The sequence below is a fragment of the Malaya genurostris genome, chromosome 2 (assembly GCF_030247185.1).
Source record: "Malaya genurostris strain Urasoe2022 chromosome 2, Malgen_1.1, whole genome shotgun sequence".
NCBI lineage: Eukaryota > Metazoa > Arthropoda > Insecta > Diptera > Culicidae > Malaya > Malaya genurostris.
Genome location: NC_080571.1, coordinates 128,350,550 through 128,371,499, shown reverse-complemented (window position 1 = coordinate 128,371,499; position 20,950 = coordinate 128,350,550). Strand labels below are relative to the sequence as shown.

At 37.8% G+C, this 20,950-nt stretch overlaps 2 protein-coding genes across 3 annotated transcripts in view; one reads left to right on the top strand and one right to left on the bottom strand.

The window, feature by feature from the left end:
• The first annotated feature begins 2,512 nt into the window (after positions 1-2,512).
• On the top strand, positions 2,513-4,575 carry LOC131426962 (5'-AMP-activated protein kinase catalytic subunit alpha-2). Of its 2 annotated transcripts, none has more exons than XM_058589778.1 (3): positions 2,513-2,633; positions 2,694-3,167; positions 3,232-4,575. In XM_058589778.1, the coding sequence occupies exons 2-3, from the start codon at positions 2,700-2,702 to the stop codon at positions 4,396-4,398; spliced, it is 1,635 nt and encodes a 544-aa protein (XP_058445761.1). In that variant the 5' UTR covers positions 2,513-2,633; positions 2,694-2,699; the 3' UTR covers positions 4,399-4,575. The 2 variants fall into 2 exon arrangements, with proteins under 2 accessions (XP_058445761.1, XP_058445762.1); XM_058589779.1 differs by having other exon boundaries at positions 2,530-2,637.
• LOC131426961 (probable ATP-dependent RNA helicase kurz) overlaps positions 4,374-20,950 on the bottom strand; it is a 32,366-nt gene continuing 15,789 nt past the window's right edge. Inside the window, exons 3-5 of the mRNA XM_058589777.1 lie at positions 4,987-8,168; positions 4,720-4,922; positions 4,374-4,665 (exon numbers count right to left, since the gene is read on the bottom strand). Coding sequence (XP_058445760.1) covers positions 4,589-4,665; positions 4,720-4,922; positions 4,987-8,168 — 3,462 coding nt within the window. The 3' untranslated portion in view covers positions 4,374-4,588. The remainder of the gene's footprint in view (positions 4,666-4,719; positions 4,923-4,986; positions 8,169-20,950) is intronic.

Sequence of the window (20,950 nt, the reverse complement as noted above, 5' to 3'; positions counted from 1 at the left end):
CTATCAATGAGCAACTTTGCACGACGAAGATTGGAAAGTTTTTGTCACTGGACTGCTGCCATCCAGGCTCTACCAATCGTCATATATTGAGTGTCTGAGAGCCGATCTGTCATAACTTAAATTCTCTTGATATTATACTCACCAGGACGCTCGTTGATTGCCAATGCGATTGATATTATCTTCATTTCTCCTGTCACTGCTTGATTACGATGTGACGAAATATTAATCAAGCAGCATAAACATTGAATTAAATTCATGTACACCAATAAACTCCGAAATCCAATGACTTTTTACAAAGAACAATGAACTTTATCAATTTATGTTTATGTTAGTACTCTCATGAAATTTTTGTACTTCAACCGGGAATAGAAGAATGAGAGAGAGAGAACAAAATGCGTCACCTGTCTTTGACTGAGTATACTTCTACTTGGTCATTGAACTATCGAGTATCTCATTTGACAGGCACGTTGATCGTACCGATTACAGTTGACGATGATTTTAGTCAGTCTGTCAAGGTCATTTGACATGAATGACAATTTGCAGCTCTGAATATAACTACTATAATATAACATAATATAATATAATACAATACAACACCATACAATATCATATGATATAGTACAATATAATATAATACGCTTCGTTGAAATGACGTTCAATATTTCAATGCATTACACTCTAATATATTATTCAATATATTAATCTACTGGTCTTGATATATTGGTCACTCACCTTGTGTTTGGGTATTATGGCCTATTCCTTCATCATCCAATGCTTTAACTACTTTTTCTTCCCGCGAGAACCTATGGCAGTTTTTCATTTTGTATAAATGTGTTATTAATACTGTTGTGGTCAATACTTGCCTAAATTTTTCGTTCGTTATACTGTTTATAATATAATACGGTGATCAGTATACCTTCAATGTTTATCATCAAACATATACACTAAGGTCTCTTTTTACACGGTTTCTTTTCGCACGGTTTTTTTATACACGGCTTTTTTTACACGGATTCCGGAATTAAAACGGTTTTTATTTACGCGGTTTTCGCCATTAACACGGTTTCTGATGAGAGTTTAGGAAGCACTGTCATTTGATTCTTGAGAAAAAATTTTGAGAAATTCACGAGATCATTGACTGTCGTTCCATAAAATGATTAATCAGCCTTCAGATCTTCAATCCCTGTCGTAAATTACACAACGTCTCTTTCATTCAGTTGTGGTGTATGTCAGCATCGTCATTGATATCATCGAGAATTTCGTAGCGTTGAAGAACTAGTCGAATCTCTTCAATTCTTCATCATATCGAGCTGTACAGTATTTTATACCCATTTGAATGATATAACTCTAGTAGTATTATGATTTACGCCGATGAAATGAGTTGTTTCAGCATGACACATAGTAATACCTTTTCTAATTTGATCCATATTCATCTCTATGAATTCTTCCCCTGTAGTTATGTCGCTGCGTGCATAGATCTTCATCCAATACCCATGTCTTTCCACTCAGTTTAGTTGAACATGACTATTAAGATCGTTAGTGTTTATTACACATCGCAACTTCGGAATTGGAAAGAACTTATTCTCAAGCTATATTTGCAGTGAAAGTGTTTATGGGTGGTATTATCAGCACAACGTTCGACTAACGTTCTAATTTGTACGTATTATCGTTTTTTTGAAAACCGAATTAATTAAACAGAAAGTATTAGCCATTTATGGCGTTTTCGTTTTTAATTTGCACTACACCGGTGCAGTGCTACACTGAGGCATGAATAAACGAACAAAAATGACGAAAACATAAACAGTAACCATTGACTACAATAAACGATTCCATTGCGCAGAGCTACACCAAACTTTTGATGAGTGCTACACCAGTGGTATCGGTGCAGAAAAAGTGTAGCACTGGTGTAGTGCAATTGGTAAAAACGAACGGTTTCAGTGCAGATTTCGCTACACCAGTGTAGTGCAATTTAAAAACGAAAACGACATTAGATTAATTTGCTTATCGTACAACATGTTTCCTGAGTGTTCTAATTTCAATTTGTCATCCAATGTGTTTTATCAAGTATGACTAGACCCTTCTCGTAACCTCAGGCTGGTTTTATAGATTTCCGTTTTTATTGTGAAAAAACAGTTATATTTTATCAAAAACAAAACAAACAAATAATCCAATCTACGGGTTTTGGAATTATTTCGTCAAATTTTCCACGCGGTTTTTTGCACGGTTTCCGCAATCAACACGGTTTTATTTTACACGGGTTTTTTTAACACGGTACGTAACCCCCGTGTAAAAAGAGACCTTAGTGTACACAAAATATTTCCATTTTAATTTGTTATTTTTCCGTTGATCAATTAACTTTTATCTCGACTAATACATAGCTCAGATGGAAACTTTTTTGTCGTTTTTTCTTTTTGTGAAATCTGTATAAATCTGTATTAAATTTAGGAAATCCGTTTTAAATCTGTACTCTGTTTTAAATATGTATGCTCATGTCAAAATCTGTATTATACAGATAAATCTGTATAAATGGCATCTCTGCATCGAAATGTTATTATCAATTCTCTTGCAAAGTCAACCATTGATACGTTATTTATATTACTTATTTGCTTTGTAATAGCTAGTATAATAAGAATACTGTTTGTATAACAAATAGAAAAAATACTTTGCAAAATATTGTAGATACAATTCTGTTTTAGGAAATAATGTCTGATAAGGGTACAACAACCGCACAACCGCTAGTGAAAATAGGTCATTACATTCTTGGAGCAACTTTAGGTACTGGAACATTTGGAAAAGTTAAGATTGGAGAGCACCAATTAACAAAACATAAGGTGGCCGTTAAGATACTAAACCGTCAGAAAATAAAAAGTCTGGATGTTGTCGGAAAAATTCGTCGTGAAATTCAGAATCTCAAACTTTTCCGACATCCACATATTATTAAATTGTATCAAGTGATATCAACACCAACAGATATTTTTATGATTATGGAATATGTAAGCGGTGGGGAATTGTTCGATTATATTGTCAATAATGGCAAACTTCAAGAATCTGAAGCACGACGATTCTTCCAGCAGATCATATCCGGGGTAGATTATTGTCATCGCCATATGATAGTACATCGCGATTTAAAACCTGAAAATTTATTACTGGACCACAATCGCCATGTTAAGGTAAATGTTTAGAAATACGTTGCATTCCTTTCAGTATAGTTTTGACATATATTTTATTATGAAGATAGCTGACTTCGGACTATCAAACATGATGTTGGATGGAGAGTTTTTAAGAACATCATGCGGTTCTCCAAACTATGCTGCTCCCGAGGTGATTTCTGGTAAATTATACGCTGGTCCTGAGGTAGATATTTGGTCGTGTGGTGTAATACTGTATGCGTTATTATGTGGAACGTTGCCGTTTGATGATGAGCACGTTCCAACACTATTTAGAAAGATCAAGTCGGGTATTTTTCCAATACCAGAGTATTTAAATAAACAAGTGGTCAGTTTGCTTTGTCAAATGCTCCAAGTCGATCCGCTTAAACGAGCCACCGTTGAGGAAATTAAAAAACACGAATGGTTTCAAAAAGATTTGCCGGCATATCTTTTCCCTTCACCCGTGGAACAAGATAGCAGTGTGATTGATACTCATGCTGTAACAGAAGTTTGTGAAAAGTTTGGCGTAAAGGAACCCGAAGTACACAACGCGTTGCTTAGTGGAGATCCTCATGATCAACTGGCAATAGCTTATCATTTAATTATTGACAACAAACGTATAGCTGATGAAGCCGCGAAGGCAGAATTGAAAGATTTCTACGTAGCAGGAAGCCCTCCAGTTGCTCCACTTCAGTCGGAAAAACATGCGCCAGTAAATGAACCTTTCAAATCGCCATCTATTCACCCCGAACGTATCGCTCCTTTGCGCGATAGGCCTGTTGTTACAGGAACTACAACTACACCATTACAGAATATTGTTCCTTCAGCTATTCCGCTGGATAAACATCGTGGAACTCCAGTAAAACGAGCTAAATGGCACTTGGGTATAAGGTCACAATCTAAACCCAATGACATCATGTTAGAAGTATATCGGGCAATGAAAGCATTAGACTTCGAGTGGAAAATAATAAACCCATACCATGTCCGTGTCCGGAACTATAACTCACGTAACGAAAAATACGTCAAAATGTCGTTGCAGTTATATCAAGTAGATGCAAAAAGTTATCTTCTGGATTTCAAATCACTGACTAATGACGAGGTCGAACAGGGAGATGATGTCATCATGGAAAGTCTTACACCTCCACCACCGGTTGGTTTTGTTGGAATGGGAGTGCCAAATCAACCTACAGGACACCATACAATGGAATTTTTTGAAATGTGCGCCGCTCTTATTATACAACTAGCTCGTTAATATATTTCAATTTCTTTCAATACATTATTCAATCTTAAACGTAACAGGATTTTCTTCTTATACATATTGATAACGATCAGCGTTGTATAGCTATCAGGTATTTAAGTAGTGTATAGTATCGTTCACAAAGACTCAAAAAAGTTTATGCAGTCAATAAAAATTAACAAATCAAACAAACATTTACTGTATATCATATTGGTGGCCAGATATTTCGTACGTCATGATGACAGGAGACCGGTAAAAACTGTTGGTACTCGTGGAGTAAAACTGAAAATGATAGAATCAAATAAATATGTTATATTCTATACCTAGTATACATACAATTGCGATTAATCTCCCATACTTGTGTTAAACATTTTCGGTCGAATATTTCATTTTGAAGCACAGTTTGTACCAGCGCATTAATTCGTGGAACTGACGATGAATACGCTTTCAGAACAGCTTCCGGAGACGAAAGAAGAACTTTTTTGAATCGCTTCAGTTTGGGAAAAATTTGCCCAGACAGGAAAAATTTTAAGAAGTATCTGTAATTAAACATCCTCACTTGTTAAAAATGACCAAATCTCAAATAAGCTTTGCGAAACTTACTGGCATCTTGTCATGTCATATGGCATTTCTATTTCCGTTATCGGAAGCACCCAGCCGGATTTCCCTATCGTTGCTTGAACGAAACATAAAATACTATCTCTTTCTGAATCATATGTTGGTTCCGGTTCATCGAGAATTTTTATAATATTACAATGTTTCGGTACCAGCTGAAGTAACCATTCTGGTTCGATAGCAGTAATTCCTCGAAGGTATATTTTTGTTTTGCCTTCTTCCGTAATTTCATATGCTTCCTGATAGCAAATCCATTCCAAATTTTGCTTTTGCAGTACTGAACTGGAGTGTATAAAAACAGGTTCCTCGATGTCTGGTAAATAATACGCATATTTGTACTTTATGCGATCTACATTCAATTTTAATTCTGAATCCGGTATTTTGTGAGCAACACGGTCCGCCATTCCGATCAACATTAATTGTCGTAGAAGTTTCGCCTGTGTATCATTAGGTGGCAACAACATTGGATCTACTGTGAGATTAAGATCCATAAGATTAGCGTTGCTTTCGTTGGTAAGCTGAACACGCAATTTACGAATTTCTTTGATTGCTTTTAAACGTATACCATTATCTGTACAAAATTGTTCTAGTTGGTTCTTACTGTTTGCAAACTCAGCAGCTCCAACAACCCGAAGCAGAATCATGGGATCGCCGAGTAAAAGAGAATTGTTCGATCCTGCCCAAGATTTTCTTTTACTACGCCACTTTGTACAACTACTAGATTCATCGGAAAAAGAGACCTCCTGGAGGACTTCCTGGACCGACAGAGCTGCTATCATACAAATAGTGTATGGCAGTAAACCATATTGATGGCTCAAAGCCAACATTTTGCCAAATCTCGGAGCAACCGGGAATGCTGCAATTGTACGTCCTAAATTAGTTATTCGACTTACCGTTTGACTTTTTTTGCCTCTATTAACGATGCACTCCTGGAGAGCATCCATAAGTAGAAGTCTTTTCTCAGCTATTTCTAGCTGTGTTCGATCCGGAGGAGAAGGATATGGAAAATTCACTACCTTATCAATTCCCATACATTTCATCTGCAGCATCAGATCATCAACCGGTTTTATTTGTATTTCTGGAGTTGCAAAATCAACGAACTCATTGTTATATAGTGCACTTGAATAAAGTCGATAGCAATGACCAGCAGTAACTCTACCGGCTCTTCCTGCACGTTGATTAGCCGATGCTTTGCTAATGAAGGTTACAACGAAAGCCGTTACACCAGTTACTTTATCGTAAAGCTTTGTTTTTTGGCGTCCACTGTCTATCACATACCTAATACCAGGAATGGTAAGTGACGTTTCAGCAATGTTAGTAGCTACAACGCAAAGTCTGGTACCAACGGGAGGTGGTTTAAACACTTGTTGCTGTTTCACGGTGGGAAGAACGGAGTACAAAGGCAACACCCAAAGTGGTTGATCAGTTATCGGTTCAGAAATATCAAATTGTTCGTTGCAATCCGACTCAGAATCGCTTATATCTACTGCAAACATATCATCATTATCTACATCATCTTGTTGATCTGCCTCGGTATCATCCCAAGGCATTTGATAATTATCTAAATTGATTTTTGGCAAGTGGATCCGCGAAGTATAATTTTTCAATTTGAGTTTGTTTCCTTTATTTTGCTTGACAAATGCCTTTAAGTTTTCGTCTTCATCCTCAGAAACACTAGCAGATTCTCTTGATGTTCTCTCTGCACTACGATCCAAACGATTTCGCTTACATGGAAAAGCGTTTTGAAGCTTTTTCACAACATAAGTGACTTCCTTTTGACCGGTCAAAAATATCAGGATTCCACCATCTGGCAACTTTGTGTGTATTTTTACGGCTTTTGAAAATGCTTCACGAATATAATCTGAAGCAGTGCTTTTACTAAAATGCACCGTCACGGGAAACTGACGCGATTCTATGTTGATGATTGGAGGAATTTTGTTGAACAGCATTTTATTTTCAGTAAAATCTTTCACCCTTAATGTGGCTGACATAATTATCAGTTTCAAGGGATTTCCTTTCTTATTCCGTAACATAACAATCCTCGACAACAGTCCAACAAGTATATCTGTATATATACTACGTTCGTGTGCTTCATCCAATATAACTACAGAGTATGAACTGAGTAAAAAATCCTGCTCAATTTCTTTTAATAATACTCCATCTGTTACAAATTTTATTCTTGTGTGATCTGTTACGTTGCCTTCGAATCGAATTAAATATGAAACGATGTCGTTGGAAACATTCATTTCTGTTGAAATTCGTTTCGACATTGAGATTGCTGCAACGCGTCGAGGCTCGGTTATGACTATCATGCCACGTTCTGGCAGCGCATATCCTGCTTCATACAAGAATTGTGGAATCTGTGTTGTTTTACCACTGCCAGTTTCTCCAGCAAGAATAATAACAGAATTTTCACTAATCGTTTCCATAATCACTTGTTCTTCTGCAAGTATGGGAAGTTTTAATCTAGCAGCTTGAATTTCCGGTTTACGTGATATATGAACATACGTGGCGGTTTTTCTTTCGACATGCTCATAATGAATTTTTGTTTTCTTTTCCGCATCGGTTATTGATGAAGCTTCGACAGAATCTGCACCCGTAACTTTCGAGAGATTTTCACTAGATGTATTCTGTTGATCTGGGACAGAATGTTCGACCATACCTTTAACTTTTTCGTCGTCAGAAGATAAACTTTCATCGAAATCAATCAAGTTCAAGTTTTTAGAAGATTGTTCAACATATTTGTCCAGTGTTACTTCTTTATCTCGTAATAAATTTGGACGTTTTTTCTTCTTACCAAACATATTTCGAGATTTTTGTTCACAACTAGAACTATCAATCGTTGCTGTCTTTACAGTTATGCCAATGCTTTGCTCTTTCAAATGTTGCCTCAATCCTTTTGTCTGTACAGAGCTTAACTTGGTGTAATTTTGCAGTTCCTTATTTGTTAATTGAACTTGAGATAACGACGTGATTAAAGAAGAACGATTTTCTTTTTTCTTTTTCTGATCAACAATTCTTTCTAAATGTTTTCGTTGTTTTTTAGATAGAATTTTATTAACAACTCCTTTATCCCTTTTAATTTTGGTCGGACGTTTTTTGGATGGTAGCACTAGTAAATTAGATTCATCTTCTCCGCCGTAGTCTTGACATCCAAATTCTAACTTGATCTGTAAAGTAAAGAACGATTTTTTAAAAGATCTATCTTAGTATTTGTAGTAATTAAGATATTATACTTCTCCTTCTTCTTTCTTCTGGTTGGCGTCACCTCACTCAACATGACGCCGACTAATGGCACAGCAACTTAGATTATAGTGCCAGTTAATTTTCGTTAATAGTCCACATACAATCTTTTCGTTGGACTATAACCGAAAACCTCGTTGTGTGGCTACGTCGAGTCGCCGAAATGCGGATAAAATTTTTTTCTTTCTCTCGAAATACTCGAATTTCCACCGCTTTAACACGATACAACGTGCTCACCCGTTGAGAGTTTTACCAGAAGTCCAGATAAAGGATAATGTTTAAAGAGGTACAGGATTTAATAAAAATTCTAAAAATTGAGAAAATGGATGAAATCTTGATTGGAATCGATAGAACGATAGATATAATTAAATGTTTGAAGATGATTTCAAGCAAATGTTTGCCGTGGCTCCGCTCTAGATGGCCCATGCGCATGGTCAAATTTTTACACACTCTTCAACATATCGGCCGGTTTTCACGAATAATGCCACAGGCCCATAATCCACACCAAACAGTAACATTGGAAGTTTGGGGCACTTGCTATGGTCCTTCCTTGAAATAACCCTATAATCTATTTTGATGTGAAGGTAGTATCTGTGTTAATCAAGAAGTATCGTTTCTCGTCGAATGAATTTTATATTGAACTCCCCTTATGTTAGTGAACTGGCAACAGCTCTCTGCCCTCTGAGTAGTGTAAAAAGTATCTGTGCTCGTCAAAAAAGAGGAGAGGGGGGGGATAAAAAGTGATTTTCTAGGCTCTTTTCTCCTAGTCTATATCCTCAGGCTTCCCTCGTTTGTCGACAAATAAGATAAATTCAACAATAAACCTCTTTTTAGAGGCACTTACCACAAACTCCAACCTTTTGTTCACCTGTGCAATGAATATCTGACCTCGACAAGAAAAAATAGCTTTATTACCACCTCTGAATTGCAAAAAGTACCTCTGCCAAGTTTGGTGATAATTGTTATGGAATTATTCCGTTATTTACAAACAATTGAGCTGAGAGCTTCTTCAATAGACACTTGCTATCTTTTATCATTACGATCATCTCTTGGTTGTAATAAATATCTGTGCATGTCGAAAAATTTCGATTTCGTAACATTTGCCTCAGATTCCCCCTGTTAGCAAACACTTACTGCAACCACAACCTCCCTCGCCCTCCTCCTCTTTATAATATCTCTTATAAGAACCTATGACCAGCAAGAAGTAATAATAATTAATAGTTCATAATCTATTGATTTGTTTTGGAGTTATGTTCGATCATATATACAATTTATCCTTTGCATGTTTGAGTTTTACAAGAACTTTGTATGATCTTCACAAAGTATCGATACTCATCCAATTAGATAATCTTTTTCATGATCTTTTGTTAAAGATACTTGCTAGGCCCCCTTCCCTATAAAAATACACTTATGAGCATCTCTGAAGAGCAAGAAGTATCTGTGTCAAATTTTATAGCAATCCGTTCAGTAGTTTCTGAGTTATACCGTTAGAAACATTACACCCCCCTTTTCAAAGGCACTTGCTACATTCACCCCCCCATATGAGCATATCTAAGATATGCAAAATGTTTTTATGGTCTTAAAAAACTATCGATGTCTCGTTCACCATACCGAGTACTACGGAAAATTCATTGTGCGCATAATTGCGTAGGAACTGCGCACTATTAGGGACAAAACATGATTATTTTGTGGCTTTCATGCTCGTAAGTAACATAATAATTGTAATCGTTAATTTGAGGATATTAAAAAACAAGGTTTTATATTTCCGTAGACGTGTGAAACTTCGTAAAGCTTAGGTGCGCACTAATCGCCACCTCTCCCCTAATCAGTATGATTTTGAGTCACTGGAAGTTTGAATATTTGATTGAATTTTAGCGCCACCGAATGAAAGAATTTTATTAACTCCAATCACCGACGTTTTAAATCATCATGTTTCAGAGATATTTCGTAATATGTCTTCTATCAGAAACTTTCGAGCGCTGTAGGAGCGCTTGACGAATGAATTCCTAAGTAACGTTTTCTTCATAATGTAGACCTTGACATCCCGAAAAACTTTCCTCAGAAAAAAAGCTTTGGAGATTTCAGGTTCTGAGCTAGATCATATTGTAGCACATTAGCTCCATATAGTATAGCGATTTGGCATTAATATTTGAAAAACTTAGAAAACTAGTTTGAAAACCCTATTCTCCATACAATCAGATTTCCAAGACTTATCTATGTTTAATCCATTTTATCTGAAGCAAGCAAATGAATTGCTTAATGTTCGCACGGAAATTAATCTTCATCGAATGATCGAATGAATTTAAGTCTATACGAGATCTAAAAACTAAATCAGTATGATGCTGTCTGTGGGCAGAAGTGAGATACTCGTTCATTGTCCCAATTAGTCGAAATAAGTAAGATATTTTTTGGAATCGAAATAACATATGATCTGGGATTGCTGATTATCAGATTCCTAATTCACGTCTCCAGCGAGCCTTTGCTGTAAAAGGTTTCACTCTAAACCGCTCGCTCTTCTGAGCCGCGAAATTCGTATTGCAAAGTGATTACATACTCGAGTAGAGTGAGATCAAATAAATAACTCAATTTGATATTATGATGATCACATAGTACAGCTTCTGGATACGAGAGAGACAAAGAGCACATTTTCATACCTACCATACCTGCCATTCACGATGGTAGCGGGACGGATGCGACGAAACGAGTGTACATCGGCTAAAACTACCTATAAGGACTATTCACACATTTCAGTTCCGTGACGGTTCAGTGAAAGTGCCTTCAGTGCGCCGTCAGTGTTCTTTTTTTATCGGAACCCTTCCGTTCCATTTCCGTACTGTTTCCGTTCCGGCACAGCCAATGCAATAACATACCGACTTCAGTGAAAATAAAAAATATCGGTGACGACGAATTTGAGTTTGCCGGACGGACGCTACACTGACGGCGAGCTGCACTGAAACGGCACGGTGCCGGATAGGTGTAAATGCGCGCATAGAAAACGAATGAAATAATATTAGTATCCGTGCACGGTGTAGTGCCGGCACTGAACCGGACCGGATATGTGTGAATAGCTTTGTGAATCAACACTGCTTGTCATCAGATATTCATTGCACATGTGAACAAAAGGTTGGAGTTTGTAGTAAGTGCCTCTAAAAAGAGGTTTATTGTTGAATTTATCTTATTTGTCGACAAACGAGGGAAGCCTGAGGATATAGACTAGGAGAAAAGAGCATAGAAAATCACTTTTTATCCCCCCCTCCCCTCTTTTTTGACGAGCACAGATACTTTTTACACTACTCAGAGGGCAGAGAGCTGTTGCCAGTTCACTAACACAAGGGGAGTTCAATATAAAATTCATTCGACGAGGAACGATACTTATTGATTAACACAGATACTACCTTCACATCAAAATAGATTATAGAGTTATTTCAAGGAAGGAGTATAGCAAGTGCCCCAAACATGGGAAGTATAAAGTGTATTGATCTGATTTTACGAAAAATTGTACATCTTGACCAGTACTGCATATCTCTAGCAACTAAGTGAGGATCACAAAAATATTCACAAGAAGCAGGGGTAATAAATATTCTTAACCAAGGGAGGTAAAATTAATTACATTGACGAAGAGATCATAAATATAATATTCCTTTTTTTCAATTGAGAAATCTGTCGACCCAAGCTGATGAAAATAAGTTTCACTACGGTCTGAGTATTTCAATGGTCAGAACAATTTCTAATTTCTTTTGCGGCCTTGCCTTCATGAAACATATTTGAGCAACGCCGGGTAATTCAGCTAGCATGATATAAAGAAGAGCGTATTATTAAAAGGACTTGTTAATTGATGCACGAAAAAACATTCACTTTGGCAATACCGTTCGTTGATTTCTAAACCGCAGACAATATCGGTCAAAAGAACAACCGAAAATAATAGTCAGAACATTTAACATCTTTTGTCGTGAATACGACTTACTTTACTATGGGGCGCCTTTTCAAAATTTACCCTCTGAGAGAGTGATAAGTTTTTGATCGTGCATATCTCATGTTATATCTAATGAATCAACATAATTCTTGCTACACGCCATCGGAAATATGATCACAATTTTATAATAAAATTTTCAGTTGTATGACATACATTCTCAAATAGTTCAAAATTAAACTTTTCTGAAATGTTTGGTATAAACGAGTATCAAAGAAGATAATTCATAAGGCGCGTTTGCCTTTCTCGTAGCGTCATTCAAGTTAAAGCAGCGGCTCTGAACGTACGAGATACCGTCAGCACGATGGGAAACCGGTAGAAAGGCAGATTTGTACCGTCACTAACACATTCAATTACGAACGGCAATGCGAAAGCGAATGTTGAACACATCTTTATACTAGTATGGGGTCGTGTGAAAATATGCCTTGCGAAACAGGGTTGCCGTATATACAGGTTAATCTGTATTATTATTATTATTATTATTATTATTATTATTACTATCATTATTATTATTAGAATGACTCTTGCATACCGAAGATCGTCGATACATTTCAGACCAGGCCATTGCAATTGTCTCGTACTGGAATTTCGAGAACAATCAGATATCTTCGAACTTCATAGCTTCAATAAAAATAAACTACAAATTTGTCGTACCTACTATATTAGCAAATTAAAAAAGAATTGTTTCAAGTTTGGAATATATAGTTGTAGAATAGTAGCTGTTTAATGTAACTAATCTGTACTTTAATGTAGGTGCATCGCTTCAAACTCTATTAGTGAAAAAGAGGAAAGCTTGCACAATTCATACAATCAATCAACTAACTGATATTCGGAAAAGTGATGGGAGCGTGTCAGTTTTTTCGTATTCACGACATCCAGTTATGTTTCTGACATTACCCACCCGCCTTTTTTCAACTAAACGCGAAACTGTTAGAGAATCTGATACTCAACGAACCCCACCAGAAGAAAATCGTTGACGTCAAATGTATTTTTCCTATCATATTCCTGAAGAAGGTCTTTCTGTGGCTGACGATCAGATGAGATGAGAATGTCCAAGCCGCTATTCGTCCTCGAAAGAGAATGAGGGCTTTTGATCGGATCTGGTGAAGGCTCAGTATGCCAGGAGATCGCTAAAGGAGATAAACTAGCTTCAGATAAACGTGGCACCAATGATCGCCAACCTATCCAATGTCCTCCAGATGTGTAGTCCTACAACAATAATATAAAGGATTATTCGTGTAAAAGCTGCAAAAGTGTTGACAACAATCTTTTCATTAATCACGGTTATGGTTCCGGACTACTGCCACAGGAAGCATTTTTGTAAAACGCAACATAGAATTAAAGGAATAATTGTTCCATTAAATTTTTTTTTTGCTTTTTTGTATCGCCTAATGGAATTAGTCCTGTTTTGATGCAGTTATTAAGTTGTTGTTTTTGAATAATCATTTTTGGAGTTTCCCAAAATTTTTGCCTCGCAAGCTTTTTTTCCAAAAGTACAAGCAAAAAGATAAAATAATTTGATATCAATTGAAAAATTGATGAGCTGAGATCGAATTAAGATTTCGATTTGCTCTCGTTTCGATGTTTGACTTTGCTCGGGGTTGTATAAAATTGTTATTATTATGTGTCTCACATGTTTGTGTCTTATGGATTTAGTTGTAGTTTTTTATGTAATATATATTGTACATACGTACACATATATGATGGGCACCTGGCGCACCCATCAATATAGGGCTTTTGCCCAAGTCTAATTCTGCTCGGTCGAGTTCATCCATGTGGGAGGGTACTGAATAAACCCCCTACTCGTGGGAACAGAAATGGAACTAACTACTAATAAAACAAACAACAAAAAGGACGGAGAGGGGGTAGACCCCTTTTGCGAGAAAGGGTTTGAGATCTCCACCCGCTAAATCGGGTGCGAAGGAGAAAGGAACAATGGTAGCCGACGAAACGAGCGACAGCAATGCGCTCGTCGAATCAGTGGACCAACCAAAGACCCTGGTCTGGTGAAGCTCTATCGAGTATGACGGCAGTAATAGCAGCTCGATGCGATCATTGCTTTCATGAGCGAAAAAAGCAACATTAGCAAGGACCTCAAGCTGAACTTGCTGAAGCTTAGGAAAGCCGTAAATGTGACCAAGAGGGACCAAGAGGCTCTAATAGCCAGAACAGAGGTAGGCGAAATGATGGATAAGTGCTCTCAAACGGAGCCATTCTCATTTCAGAGTACCCCGAGTCAGGCAACAATCGACTACGCACTCCGCCTAATAATAGAGAGGAACAAAGTGCGTAAGAAACGAACCAGGGACTTACCAGGTCACAAACGCGCGAGCAAAAGGCGTAAGGGCCAGATTGCTGACGGCAGGGAGAAGGATTGCGACAGAGGTCCTAATCCCAAACGGGATACTCGGTCCTCGGACCCGAGTTAAGAGACCGAACACGAGATGCTGCTAATGCTAAAAAATGAGCATAATCGGTCGGATCAGAACTCGGGGCGCAAGGCCAGCAAGTTCTAGGCGACGAGGTCGAAGTGAGAGCCTTACAAAACAAGGTGACACTTCTGTGTAAATGGCTGGGCGAGATCGCGAGCGAAGAAGAGCTAATTACGGCCATTAAGGAGCAAGGAGGGGTGAACGTCTCACAGGAATCCACTCACCTGAGAAAAGGACCCCAAGGCACTCAGATAGCCACGCTCAAGCTATCATTCATGGATGCTAATAAGGTCCTAAAAGTGAGTAAGCTAAAAGTTGGTTGCTCGGTTTGCTCAGTGACTGCATACCAACCGTAGGTGGTGGGTATGTGCTTCAAAGCAAAGCAAAGTCTTGGCATTACATTCCTTTAGTGGAATTTGGCCTTTCTGTTCAACAGACTTCGCAGCCGATTCTTAGTGTACAGAATCATTGCATGGCTAGTACTATGGATTCTACTGACACTAAGAACTCTTCCAGGTCGGGGCTCGAACATACGACAACTGGCTTGTAAGACCAGCGTCCTATGCATTGAACCGCCAACCCGGGACTGTGCTTCAGGTGTTTCGAATCTGGCCACAAGTCATGGAACTGAAAAGGCTCAGACCGGAGCAACCTATGTAATCGTTGCGATGGCGAAGGCCACAAGGCGTTTACTTGCAACAAAACACCAGGAACGAGCAAACTGCAGACCTTCGAACGACCTGCTTAAGGGCCAAGAGAAGGATGCAAAGAGCTAGATCACCGGAGATAAGAGTAGTAAGAAACAAAGCGAGCAAGCTAGCTCTGAACAAGGCTATTCGAGTAAGCAAAAAAGCCTGCTTTGATAACCTGTGTCAGTGAGCCAACTCCAACCCATGGGGTGACGCCTACAGGATGGTTATGGTCAAAACGAGAGGGGCACTAGCACCCCCTGAACGTAGTCCGGCGAAGCTGAAGGAGATCATAAGAGTCCTCTACCATTACCACGACACGTCCCCGCCAGCACCGCTACCAACAAACGATGTTGGCAGAGTGAAGAACGAAGAGTTGTTGTCAGTGGTGAGATCATTCGACACTAAGAAAGCCCCCGGGCCAGATGGTATTTCGAAAGCGGCTCTAAAGGTTGATATAATCTCAAAACCGGACATGTTCAGGGAGGTCATGCAGAGATGTCTGGACGAGCGCACGTTCCCGGACATTATGAAAAGGCAGAGATTGGTACTGTTACCGAAGCGTTGATCGTTGCTGTGTGGAATTTCCCAAGAGAGAATCGCAAGTTGACAATTATCGCAGAAACTCGAATCGATGATTCGACTTGATGATTCTTATACTATGTTGCAATATTTCAAAACCCTTGTGTGGAGCATTCACAGACATTTTCTTAGACACAACTTATACAAAGGTTATATGCACATAGTTAGAATAAGCGGCAATGAAATGATTCTATCGCAATTATCAACTGCCTGTATAGAATCGAATCGCGAAACGAGAATAAGCGTCTGTTTGTTACTTCAGAGTAGATCCCCACAGCAGCGTGCTAACCTTTGATTCTCAAAAATGTCATCGAGAGAAATTCGCTCTCGCACTGGTGTCGATTCTATGTTAAGTGAGCCATGCCGGGTTTTTGTTGTTTCGATGATTTCCGTCTCTCTTTGATGGCACTGATTCAATCGTTGAAGAGTTGCCAGTGAACGTGCTTTGATGCGATAAAAGCCATCCTTGCCCGTCGGCATATATACCAATCTGCCTGATCGACACCACAGGGAAGCTCCTGGAGAGAATCATCCTGAATAGGCTAGCCCTGTTCATAGAGGAGGCGGGTGGACTGCCTAACGAACAGTACGGGTTCCGCAAAGGCAGGTCTACGGCGAATCGGTGGTAGCCACCGCGGAGGTCACTATTCAAACTCAAGCGGTGTGGAATTCGTTACTGCACGGTAGTAACGCTTGACGTCAATAGTCGTTCAATAGTGCTTGTTGGGCGGATATCGCTGACACCGTCTTTCGATTGGGAGTACCAGAAGGGCTGTACAAGATTCTGGACAGCTACTTTCAGAACCGGGTATTGTTCTACGATACCGAGGAAGGCTTACGCAGCACTTCTATCACGGCCGGAGTACCATAGGGATCCATCCTGCGCTTGCTCCTGTGGAATATAATGTACACTCAGAAAAATCCTCACTTCAATGCTACGTGAAAACGTATGTGATTTTTATCCATATAACTGTTCTTGTAATACTTATGTGAAGTATAGGTGGCACATAATGAACTCATGAACTCTTTGTCCACATTTGTATCACGTAATCCCTACGTGACTTTTTTCGTAGATTCTATAAAATAGCTTTGTGAAATTTACACGAAGTTCATTCAAATTGTACTGTAAAATTACTTTCATCTGAACTTACTGTTTACCAAAGTTTTACGTAACAGTCAAATTATTTTACTAAGTTCTATATTGAATATTAATAATGGATATAAGTATTAAAAACTAATTAATTCATATTTTTTTCGTATTTTCGTCAAGTTGAAGTTATTACCCTAGGTTATGGATGATGAGGTACAGGGCGCGAACCCCCCTTTGGCGGATGGGGGTGGAAGTCAATTTATACTTCGTATTGACAAAGTCGGACCATACCGAGATCGATCGATCGTTCGCTTATAAAAGTAAAAAGATGAAAATTATTATGTTATCTGGTTCGATTTCGAAGTGGACAGGACTAATACTGCTTGAAATTGACAATAGGTCATTAGGTGGTTTCGAGCATTCTTTTGGTCACCAATTTGAATTATCTTGATCTAGTTGGGATGAATATTAATATATAACTGTCGTCCTGGACAGGTGAATTTGATTCAAAATGGAGGACTATTGTTATCAGGAATAGGAGTAAATTGATATCTTATGAACCGTTTAGGAACTTTCAAACCTTTCCGATCCGGTTCGGTATCGGTAATGTTCACAAATTGCAATGACGGCGAAACTGATTGATCAGGTGTAAATACACTCTCAAATCGGGAAAGGTTTGAAAGTACTTAGATTTCTCCAACTTGGACACAGATATCACCTTCTAACTAAGAGTGTGAGATGTGTGTTTCTGGAAGAGAACGGTTCATGTGGACCATTTCATACAATCACATCTAGTATTTCTTCACGAAATACATGTAGGGTAAGGGCTCCCTATTTCATCTCATTTGTAAGGACGTCGCCTTCAAACCCCGATTTAGCCACTAAAATCACTGTAACTATTTCATATTACTGCTTCATTCGCCTTGCTCCACGTTGAGAATTGATTCACATTTCTTGAAAATTCAACTAATATTTATAAAACAGCTAAAAACGCTAATGATGTTTTCACTACTCTGCTCCTAATTTCATCTCAAAGGATTTTTATCCATCCTATCGTTGATCTTTTATTCATCCTATAAATTAACAATGGCGACAGCAATCAAAACAAAATATTCCACTATTACACTCTCACCCGCATACGCATGGCTGCCAGATGGCTGACTAAACGCTGCCAGATATACAACTCAAACGATACAACCGTACCCACCAGGATTTTTCCACATTATTATTATTGGTAAAAAATTTCCGCGTCTAATTAATGGGGCAATGACATACGGAGATCTAAAGAACTATCTTTTAACATCATTTTATTAGTTAAAACAGATAGATATTGACTTTCTATGCAAAGTAATACATATTTTCTATTAAAATATCTGGCATCTCTGTGCACAGCCGATGAAACACACACACACACTTCACAGCGTTATGTTGGCGTATAGCGGAATGAAACTAGTGCTACTAGATTTGCCACAATGGTTATTTCATTAGTATTTAACACGTTCTTTCTGGTGATATTCGAAGCTGAAACAGTTTTATTGAAATATTAATATCAATAATATAATTAAACTAATGTCACGGATACCATAACATACTTTTTGATGATAATTTGAAGAAGAAAAACAATTTTTGTTTTGTAACATTATGAGATAACTTGGCAACTTTGCGAAACCAAATGAGATGAAAACAAAGCGCAATCAAGTGAACGAAGTGAAAAACTTTCATCTCATATTTTTGAAGACTTTTATTGCTTGTCGGGTAATTTTTTAAGTTTTTAATCGTTAACTAAACAAGTGGCAAGTGAACATAACTAATTATGAAGTCATCCAGCATTCGATGGTAGTGTAGTTGCGAGAAATAGTGATCATGTTTTGGGACGAATCGATTAGTAGATATTCAGAAACATGACGAACTGTAAATCTTGAGATGAAAATGTGTCCTAAATTGAAAAGTGAGTTTATTTCAAATGAGAAAAACGATAACCGATGAACTTAAAACCATTTCTTTCAATAGGAAAGTGTGACAATAGCTTTTATAATCATTTTAAAACGTTTCACAGTTTGGTTCAGGTAGGTTGTAAAATATTATTCATGTTCAAAGTAATGAGGTGAAGGGATGAGATGGAAATAGGAACTCAGATGAAATAGGGAGCCGTTGCCCTAGTTCTTGTTTCTTGGATGCGTGCTCAACACTAAAAGGCCCAAAACTTAGTATAGACCTAAATTGCTCAAAAGCAGTCAAAATGATTGGAAGAGAGAAAGTCAATAATAAAAACTGTAACAGAATAAATAAAAGCTAGTGCAGTGTGCCTTAGTGCATATATCGTTAAATAAAGAATTAAAAAAATTCACAGAATTTTAAGCAATCCTTCCATTGTTTACATATTGTGACTTTCCTGGGCAATATAGTGTTAAATGCGCATCCTTACATTATATAATTTAACAAGCTTACTAACACCTGATTTTATTTTATTTTCTTGACGCAAAACGAGCCTGTTGAAGTAAAGGATTATCATCGAAGATTTAAGACCAAGAAAAAGACCCTAGAATGTTCTCAAGAAAATGAAGAAAAATAGGTATTTTATGTAATTACCTAAATTTTGGTAAGTAAAATGCACTACGATTTTTACTATCATGTTTTTATTATTGTTATTATTATTGAAATTATTATTATTAATCTTATTATTATTCCTTTATTCTTGGTAATCTATTAGCTTGAGATATTAACAGATTTCTCCGGCATAGTAAAAAAGCAATACAATGGGGCAAAAGGAAACGTAACGTAACATCGACAAAGATAGAAACAATCAGAATAGATTAGATTGGATAGTGTTAGTAGGCCAAACATATCTACATTGATTTAGGAACTTTAAAGTAATAATCGTAAGTACAGCTTCAGACATAAAAGACTATATAGGAAAGCAGGGCCAAGACCGAAGCGGATACAATGCGAAATTTTGCAAAGCTTCATCGACGAGGACATATAAGACACAGAAGCAGTTGATAGGATGACAAAATACCAATACGATACAGACGCACGACTTAATGATTGACTGGTTGAAGCACACACTTCCTGCCCAAGTGACAGGCGACCCTCTTAGAAAAAAAAACGTTCAACGGTGGTCCTTTATTGATCCAATACGTTGGATCATTGGTCCAATGAAAGTCCAATCAATCGTTCAACGAGAGGCCAACACGGGACCTTCGTTTGCCGATTTTGAAACCGAGACCGTTGAACCGAATGCCATTTTTTTTTTTTCGTTCAACAAACCCGGCAGACAGAGGTCCATTGTTGAGCCATTTTTAACATGAGGAGTTGGAGCCCCGTTGGACTAGTTTTACTGCAGAATTTCTGAAGTTTTTTCCACATATTTGTTTAAACTAACAATATATACCTGCACAATACTTCTACTTCACGTAGAATAACTACAAATTTACTTTCTATGTAATGGTAACACTTAATTTTCACACTATTTTTGCAAGAGAACCGTTCCAGCAAATTGAACGAATATTTCGTGCAATATGTCGTTCAACATGCGCTCAAAGACCAACAAAACTGAACGGCCTGCTGAGAGGGGAACTTGCAATAGAAGATATTCGTATCTTTCGTTGCAAATTGATAGCCGTAAAGGAATCTGTCGCTTGGGTTACATGCTGGAGGATTTCCTCCTTCGTTACTAGTGTTCATTTGGGCACCAAATAAAAACTAATTAATTCATTTTTTTCGTATTTTCGTCAAGTTGAAGTTATTACACCTCTGTTGTGTGTCGAGAGTTTTCGAAAATTCGTGTTGCAAACGTATCTTTTACCAACCGATCGTTAGCAATTTAATGATGGTGAACCTTCAAGAAGTTCTTCAACGTGAAAGATCAACCAATTGTGCTTTATCGAGGAAAAAAATCAATATCGTTTTTACCCAAACCGTTCGGATCTGTGCTTGCTCCCGCTCA